Source organism: Pipra filicauda, unplaced genomic scaffold (assembly GCF_003945595.2).
Source record: "Pipra filicauda isolate LSUMZ 115617 unplaced genomic scaffold, ASM394559v2 scaffold567_size291404_pilon, whole genome shotgun sequence".
Classification (NCBI taxonomy): domain Eukaryota; kingdom Metazoa; phylum Chordata; class Aves; order Passeriformes; family Pipridae; genus Pipra; species Pipra filicauda.
This window is the reverse complement of record NW_024104717.1, coordinates 33,295-42,244: the sequence shown is the minus strand read 5'-3', so window position 1 is coordinate 42,244 and position 8,950 is coordinate 33,295. Positions and strand designations below refer to the sequence as shown.

The following is an 8,950-nucleotide window of genomic DNA, read 5'->3' as shown; positions in this document are numbered from 1 at the left end:
AAATAATGACCATCTAAGATATGATAGATCTGGGAGTCCCTCTTCTTCTAGTCTGTGTGACAGAAGAAAAGAAACCAGATGATGAAACCAGAAAGCTTTGCATTCAAAACCAATAGAGGAACCATTTTCACACAACGAATAAGCAGACCCGAGGACTGATTGCCAGAGGAAGCCAGAGAGTACAAGGAAACAGAGAGGTTTAAAGAGAGACCAGGCACACGTCTGAGCAATGAGAACGTCTAGGCTGGTAAAAGGCAATGCTAAAAGTATTACACACAGGAGGAGAGAGCATCCCATTGTGTATTAGAAGAGAGAGCAAACTGCTGTGAGGCACTGAGAGAATATGATGTGGTCCTGATGAATATTAGACAGCCCTTTAGCCCCACTGGGACTCACCCACCTTTTCTCTATCTCCAAAACATCTGGCAGAGAGAGGGGATTGAGCTACAGATCACTCCAACCTTAACAAAAATTGCAATATTATCAATTGCCTAGGAAAATTCTGGTGCCAAGCTGGATTGTCGTGTGTTTTGTTGGTTCTGACTGAAATTACATGGGATGGTTGAAGCAGACAGGTCTACCTCGTGGCTCTGCTGCATTTCTCTAGGACTCAGTGGAGAAATGAGTGTCATTTTCAGTAAAATACATGGCTAACTGTTTAGCTAAAGAGCTGTGGAATCCAGACATGCTCTTCAGAGTGGGCCAGTTGTGACTTTTTGGATGCAGCTCCATTACCTGCACTCTGAGGATCCCAAAGTGCGTTTGCTAGCTGTGAATGCAGCTTCCCTCTTGGAAAGGGAAGGTGAAAGCTACACACCATATGCCTGGTGAAATAATGAAAATCTGGCATGCTACTGATCCCTCTTACTCAAGTCAAGAGAACCTTTCATCTTAAATATTGAGAACTTAATTTTTGTTCCGCTGTCCCCTTGAGCAGCCACAGCCTGGGGACCCATATGGGAGACATCACATGTGTGGCTCTCTTTATTAGTGAGGCTTTCTTCTGGGGTGGCATGTAATGGCTGTTCAAGAGCAGTACTACAGTCCTCCATGGCTTTTCAGAGAGGAGGTGAAGAGCATTCTCTGACTACATGAAAGCTAAACACATTAAGGGTCTTGAGAGATGGGACCTGGCAGACTCACACTTATATTACTAAATACATCCTTAGCAGGAGGAGAGTGACAGAGAGCCCTAACATCAGTTGTAGATCTTTCAGGAAAATGTGAGAACGAAAGGAATAAATGAATGAATGAACAGGGACAGCCAGATGGGAGAAAAAGAAAGAAAAAAAGACTCTGAAACACAGCAAAAGGGAGAGACTGAACCTGTGATTCTTTCTTCTCTAGTGGCATTTAATTTCCCCTTCCCTGCTGTGAAAATGTCAGAAATGAACAGGCAACTTCAGTAAAACAGAACTGAAAAAGAAAGAAAGGCAGCAAAGGCCTTAGAAATGGCTTCACACAGGCAGAGGTACACCCGGCACGGTCAAATAGGCACAATCCCCCATAAGCACATACAGGGACCAGCGGGCTTTTTTGTCACATAGATTTATTTTCAGTTCTAAAATGAGTTTCTAATAAGTTAAAATGCTCAAAATATGCAACAGGGCAGTGATCAGGGCAGTGCAGGCAGAGGGAGAAGAAAGCGAGCAAGGGGGGCAGAAAACACCATCAGGCTGCAGGAAAGACAGATTCCAGCCATCTCCTGCATCCTGGTGTTCCACCAGAGAAAGGTTGTGAGAGGAGCCACAAAAAAGGGACAAAGAGTAGGCAGAGATTTGGCACTAAAGCAGGCAATAGCTACTGGCTCAAATACTCCCAATAGCTCCAAAGCATCTGTGCTGCTGGCCACCTTACTGCAGCAGTGAGGCTTGCCTTGCCCTGGTAGGCAGCTCCCAGCCCCTCTGCAGATACAGAGCTCCCAATACCTTCTGCATTGTTCATGCCATCCCTAGACCCCCCTGACAGGTCTGCATGGCACCCATCTCTCTGCAGCACGGCACACAGATTTTCATCCTCCCATGCAGACTAGCCCTGGTGTCCCTGCTTCTGTCAGCACTCAGTTTGTTGGATCTTCCCTTTCTGGTTTTCCTTCATCGACTTCCACGGCCCAGGGACTCCAATCATCCCTTCCAGTGCTGAGAAGGCAGGAGTCTGTGCCTGAAAGGGAAAAAAGAGGCAACATCAGGTATGGGAGGGAGATTGAATGGCATGGTAGACTGGGCTTCTCCTTGCCATGGAAGACATGATCCTACTGCTTGCAACCATAAGGCTCCCATTCCCTCCTAGAGCCAGGGAAGAAGCCACTCTCTGGGACCTGCAGTTTCTTCTGGGGAGTGCTGTCCCAACATGATCCTCAGTGATGACATGGGCGTAAGGAATAACAAAGACAGGACATGCTTAAGGGAGAGCAAAGAGTGATCTGGGCAATGGTCAGGCCAATGTCAGGTTTGATGGCATGCCAGATTTTACACCACCTTTTCAGAGAGAAGTAGTAAAGGCGTGAAGGGTTGTGCAAAATGAGATAAGAACAAATTAAAGACAGAACTACTTTCACAAGTGACTTTCTAGACAATGGAAAAGATGTAGATCTCAGGGCTTCTGACAGCGTAGAAGTATAGGGCAAGACACAGACAATCAGTTCAGCAAGAAGGATGAGATTAGTTGGAGAATAGCATGGTAGGTGTAATCCCAGCTAAGAAGGGACTGCGATTTTGCTGGCATGTTTCTGTCAGGCTGTAGGGAAATGATAAGCACAAGTCTTCAAAGATCAGTCATTATTGGCATAGAGAGTGTGAAAGTGCTAATGAGTTAGGTAGCTGATAAAGCTGAGGAGCCTCATTTGGAAGAAAGAGGATGAAAATATCACACAAGACCCAGATATTTTAGGAGAACAGAGCACTAAACTGAGTGACAGGATGAATGAAATGCAACAGTACCAATGGCACGTTGATAGGCTCAGGGGATCGGAATAGGAATTCCTAATGTGTGGGCAACAGCCCATCGAGTGCGCATGACACACTGCGGTGAGCATCCGGTGTCCAGCTAATGCAAGGAGAGCAAATGTAATCTCAGAGGATGCCAGCAGAGAGAGGGAGAGAACCAGAGAAGAGCTGATATCTTTGCTTGAGGCACCTCATCTGCACTCTGACGGAGGATGAGCCCAGCGGGGAGTCTGTGCAGAGAAGGGCATGAATCACAGAATCACTGGATGTTGGTGTTGGAAGGGAGCTCTGGCCATGATTCAGTCCAAACGCCCTGATAAAGCAGGGCCACCCAGAGCTGGCTGAGGACCACCTGTGGATGGAGGACCTGTACTTCAACACAGGAGCCTTGCTTACTCAGCAAAGCACGGCCATGAGGGCATATGCAAATGTTTTAGGGTGGTAAATATCCTGGCTACATGAAACTTTAACTAACAGCTGGGCACCCAGGTGTCCTATTTCCTGCTAGCTGAGGCCTTAGAGTTACACTACCAAGGGATTTCTCCCAAGGTTTTTGGCCAGAAAGGGTGGTTCTGGTCATCTTGTCCCGGACTTGCACAGTCCAGAGAGTCACACAGAAACTGTAGATTTCTGCCTCAGATTATCCTTTACCATCAGTGATAATTAAGGATGGATGATGAAGAACCTGTCACGAGCTGCTCTAGTGGTACCCACGGTGGTTTTTAAAAATTCCGACCTTGATTTTGTTCCTATGCTGCTTGTCTTCAGTCTCCAGATAGTGGAACAAGCTGAGCAAACAGAGGTCAGTAAGTTGCCAGAAGCAGAGGCTAAGATGTGAAGGCTGAGCCAGAAACAACGGCCCTGCATTGAGATCTGTTTCTGGGCACCAGTAGGCATTCATATAGAACAGGAGATTGTTACGTTAAAGTGTCCAGATAAGGAATAAGAGAGACAACATGTACAAAAGCCTGAAAATTAACCCTTCTCTAGCACAGTGTGGCTTAATCTGTGGGAGAATAAACATGAAGCTTTTCAAGACCGGGCTGTGGTTGTTTCTTCGGAGGTTTCATCCCTCCTCTGAGGTGTCTGGCCTGCCTCCAGACAAACACCATGGTTAGCCAGAGCTGCCAAATAAGGTCAAATAAGGGTTGATGTACAGGAAAAATAACAGAAATTGGGTGATGAACACTTACCCTTTTCTGTAGGGCCAGAGCCACAACACAGACAGCAAGCAGAAGGAAGAGGGTGAGTGTGAGCCCAAAAGTAACTTGCCCACTGAAGATACCAGGAGGGCTGGAGACCTGGGCACCTGTGAGGAGGAACCACAGTTAGGAAGGAAGGGAATGTCAATCTTGCACTGGGGCAAGGCTGGGAATGGGCGAAATGGGAAAGAGTGCAGGGAACTGGAAGGAGCAACATAAGGGACTGGTGAGAGCTAAGACAGGATGACAAGAAGATGGGATCCAAATGGTCCAAGGGAAGAAGGAGAGGGTGAAAGTGAGACAGGAAAGGCACCAGGGAACTGAATAGGGCAAGAAGAGATTGGTTACAAATACATGGGGGACAGTACTTGTGATCTGCAGCTCGTACTCCACTCCTCCCAGCTGGCCTTCTGGGCCATATACACTGCATTCCCATGTGCCCGTATCCTTTTGTGACACTCTGGGTATTTTCAAGATAGGTCCCATCTGGGCGCTGCTGCCCTCGAGGTTTTGGGGGGTGGCCACAGCCAGCTTGCTCTTAGTGGGGACTGAGCCAAGGTGCTTCCACTGGAAATGTTCATGTCCCCGGGAGTGTGTGAGGCTGCAGATGAGCAGCAAACGACTCCCCTCAGAAACTGGTCCTTGGATGCTTGGAGTCACTGCAGCAAAGGAAAAAAAATACCCTCAGGAAAGACTACAGACAGGTCCACATCTCTTCTTCATCCATCCTTCTTCTATTACATCCCTTCTTTATTATTTCCTCTAATTTATTTTCTTTGTCTTCCCTAGTTTTAAGAGGAATAATCAGGTCACCAAGGAAAACCGACTTCAGCAGACTCCAGTGCATTGCAATGCCCTCAGTAGAGATCTTGTTTCTCACCCCGAGGTGGGAACTCATGATCAAGGAGCTACCCACGCTCACTGCACTGACACGTGGGGAGGTTTATCTGTAAGCACTGGGGGACTCCAGAGGGATAATGCACCTCCTTGTCTCTCCTCTCACCTGTAACCACTGCCAAGGTCACCTCCCTGCTGATTGTTTTGTGGCTCACAGAGACAGCACAGCGGTACTGCCCTGCATCACCCGGCCCCACCACAGGGAGATGCAGGGGGAAGCTTCTGTTACTCAGATTTGGGAAGATGTCCCAGTCTTGCAAATGTCCTCCTGCAAGATGGCTCCAGTGGGCTGTCACCATGTTCATCTGAAAGGAACTGGGAAGGTAGCTCAGGCTGCATGGTAGATGGGCTGCAGAGCCAGCTGCAGCATAGACCACAGGGTTGGTTGGGCCATCAAAACCTAAGCCAGAGAAAGAGCACAATGTGAGGTGGTGGCTGGAAAGATGGGAGATGACTGACCTGGGAAGTGAGGACAGGGCAGGAGCTGGGAAGCTGGAGCTACTGGGGTTAGTCAGTCACATCAAAGGGATTAACTTGGGGATGCTGGAATATCAACACAGAGGTTGAAGTCACCTAGAATTTGCAGGTCGTACGTGGCAGAAATTATCTCGTTATCAGAGTATCGAAGCTGGCAGCGCCAGGAGCCTGCATCACTCATGGCTGGCCGCAGGATGGAGAGAGCCCCAGACAAAGAGCAGAAGGTCCTGGAGGTGGGGCCCAGGTCCCCGTTATGGAACCAACATATCTCCACAAGGCTGCCCCGGTAGCTGGAGTTGCAGCTCATCAAGAGCAGCTCATTTTCTTCCACAGGATTGGGTGGACTGAGGGTTACTGCAAAAAACCAAAGTGTTGGGGTGGGGGGGTGAGCTAAGATCACAGGGGAACTACCAACGCAACCCTTTGTGTCCCCCTGTCCTAGCCTTGTCCCACAGGCAGGTGCCCCTCCAGAACTGAGAGCAGACAGCAGGAAGCTGTGCGCTTTCAGGAGGATGCTGCCTGTACTCTAACCTGCCCAATCAAACAGAGCATCCCCACCCCATCCCATCTTTACAACCTCCCCGGTCCTAAAATCAACATTCTCCAGGTTTTCTATCTTCTCCTACCTGTAATTACCCCCAGCTCCACATGGCAGCTATGGACCTCCGAGTTGTATTCCACCCGTGCCTCATACAGCCCAGCATCCTCGCTCCTGACGGGGTCAATCCGCAGGGAGAAATTGCCATTGTGTAAGGCAGAGTCCTGGAGTGACACCCGGGGCTTCATGAGCAGTGCCGTCTTCTGGAGGCCCGAGTACCCCACCTCCAGTACCCCATGTGACTCCTGGTGGACACTGGAAGTGGGATAAGTGAGTGGCTCATCCCAGAGGCAAATGTTAGATCAAGGGAGGGGGCAGGAAGGAGGGAAGATGGGGAAAGAGAAAAGGGGCTCGAAGTGTCTCCCACCCTCTCCAGTCCCCCCAGAAGGACTGGAATTTCTTTTGACCCTGACATACCTTCCCCCATGCCTCTTCCACTGCACAGATGTCTTGTCGGGCAGCTGCTTCAAGCTCTTTCTCATTTTTCTGGGGCTCAAGTGGCAGGGCAGCACAGCTGAACTCCCCTCTCTGACCCACATTTTCTGCTCCCTGCTTTCCCCCTCCGCTAATCCTGCTAGGATGTGACCAGCTGTAACAAGATAAAGAGTTGAGCAAAGCGTGGGGATGCTGCGTTTGCCAGGGAAAGTTAGAGAGCAGGGCAATATCTGGTCATCTTTGGTGGATTGGAAGGGCACAAACTCTCCCTTCCAGTCTTGTCAGGGACCAAGTAACACCCAGGCTCAGCTTACTGAGCTACACTGCCCTCCCCAATAGGTTCAGCCCCTCTTACCACTGAAAGCCAGCAGGGCAAAGGTGAGGAACAGCACCAGGGACACCGGCCTCATGGTGGCATCCAGGAAAGGCGAGGGGCTGCCTCCTACTTGGGTCCGTGCTTGACAAGGTCCAAAGCTTGAAGAGATCAGTAAAAATGAGGCATGGGCAAAGAAGGTGTTAGAAGTTGGTGGGTAAGCAAAGAGGGGTCAGTGGGATGTGCTTGCTCTCATGCCGTCTCTCTCTCTGATCAAAGCATTTCCCTAAATGCCCTTATATTGCAGGTGGGCAGCAAATTTCCTCATATCACTAAGAAGATGCGTCACCACCAAGAAACCAGTATAAGCCTGAGGCACGTGAGAGCAGAGGAGGGAGGGACCAGAGACACAGCTGTAAGCATCTTTTAGTGGAAATTCTTTGAGTCGCTGTTGTTTTTCTTACAAATTTCACTTCTACATAGCCAGTGGAAAAAGTGTAGAAGACACTTCCCAGCAAGTGCCCTTCATGTTTTTCTTTCATCTCTTACCTTTTTTGGTTTGATCTTTCCGTCTCTTGCAGCTTCCCTCTAATTATTTCAGGGCTTTCGAGAACATGTTGGTCTTTATTTCTGCTGTTCTTTCTTCTTTTTTTTTTTTTTTTTCCTTCATTTTCTTTTTCTTTCCTTCTTTAATCCTCCAAATGAGCTAATTTCTTGGCTTTTTCTCATTGGTCAGTTCACAGGCAGCATGAGGAAATGGTCTGTGGTGAGCTCCAAGTAGGGCACATGTGACTCATCAATCTAGAGTCCAGGGCCAATATGGGACAAAGCCCGGGTGGTCCAAGGAGATAGAGAGGAGCATCCAGAAGAAGGAATCAGAACTGAAAAGAGGGGCTGAATACTGTGGCACGACGAGGAGTGTGAGGAAGGGACCCTCCTCCTCCAGCAGTTCTGGGAAAACCCACTCAAGCTCATGCACAGAGGGGGCTCAACCTAGCTCCCATTAAGCTGCTGACCTTTACATAGGGCAATACATTTCCATCCATGTGCCTCATCCTGGGACCCATTTTGTCTCAGAGAACCCCCACTGTTGTGGTTCACACTTTCCAGCAGCCCACTGCTCTGACTCTTTCAGACTTAATCAGCCCTTCGTGACATGTATCAGACACCCAAGCCCCTCGGTGGCTCATCCCCCAAGTGTTGGGGCTTTTCCTCAGGCTGGGGGAAGGGAGGTGACTCATAGTGGCCACTTTTCAACTGTGGAAGGATCCTCGCTTGCTCTCTGGTTTTCCTCAGCTGGGTGGTGAAGGTGGAGGATAAAAGAGGGCCAGTGCTATGCCTCGCTTCAGCAGACCCCTGTTGCAGTGACAGGTCTCATCTCTTTCATCACACATGGCTCTCCAGCCTCCTGAGGAGTGGGATTGGTGTACAGGTGGAACCTCATGTGCCTCCATGTCCCCAAGGGACTGCTTTGTAGTGGTCCCACATGCCCTCTTGTGTAACACAGTCCATGGGATCGCATGAGAGAGAAAGAGAGGAGCAAAGATAGGGGAGAACTTGCAACAGTTGTCAGGAGGTGTTTTTTTCCTACTGTTCAAGAAAAACAGTTTGTGGTGACCAGTTCAAGCAGAAAGCATCAACCGCTTCTTTCCCTTGAATCAGCAGTGCAAGAATGGTGTGAGCGTGTGGGTGAAGGTGAGAGAGATAGAAGGGAGTTGGAACCGTGGTGGGGAGACACATACATTGCTGCAGTCCAGCATCATCTGCTCCTCCTCTCCTGGCTTCACTTGAGGGGCACACTGAGCTCATTGCTCTCTCCCTCCATCTCAACTCTCTCTGCTCTTGTAGCCTTGGCACCCTGGCACTATTCCACTTTAGCCCTCAAAACCACTTTTAAAGGAATTCATGCTCTAGGAAATGCTTATCTCTTGTAAGACTCAGCAAAGCAGAGGACGTAGTCCCATCCTGCTACAGCTTCCCAAGAGGTGGTCACAAGAGACTGATGGAGAGCCCAGGAAAATGACAGGAGCTGCCTGGCACTGGGGAGGGGTGTTTGAGGCCGAGGGGTTATTATGCTGAGTGA

General features: G+C 49.2%; 1 protein-coding gene across 1 annotated transcript; it reads right to left on the bottom strand.

Moving 5' to 3' along the window:
* Positions 1–1,731: 1,731 nt before the first annotated feature.
* LAG3 (lymphocyte activating 3) lies at positions 1,732–7,098 on the bottom strand. The gene is made up of 8 exons (XM_027710422.2): positions 6,910–7,098; positions 6,537–6,708; positions 6,148–6,374; positions 5,618–5,875; positions 5,151–5,444; positions 4,516–4,806; positions 4,139–4,254; positions 1,732–2,160 (listed from the first exon to the last, which is right to left on the bottom strand). Exons 1-8 carry the CDS (start codon positions 6,962–6,964, stop codon positions 2,053–2,055), a joined length of 1,521 nt encoding a protein of 506 aa, XP_027566223.1. The 5' UTR covers positions 6,965–7,098; the 3' UTR covers positions 1,732–2,052.
* Between the last annotated feature and the right edge of the window lie 1,852 nt (positions 7,099–8,950).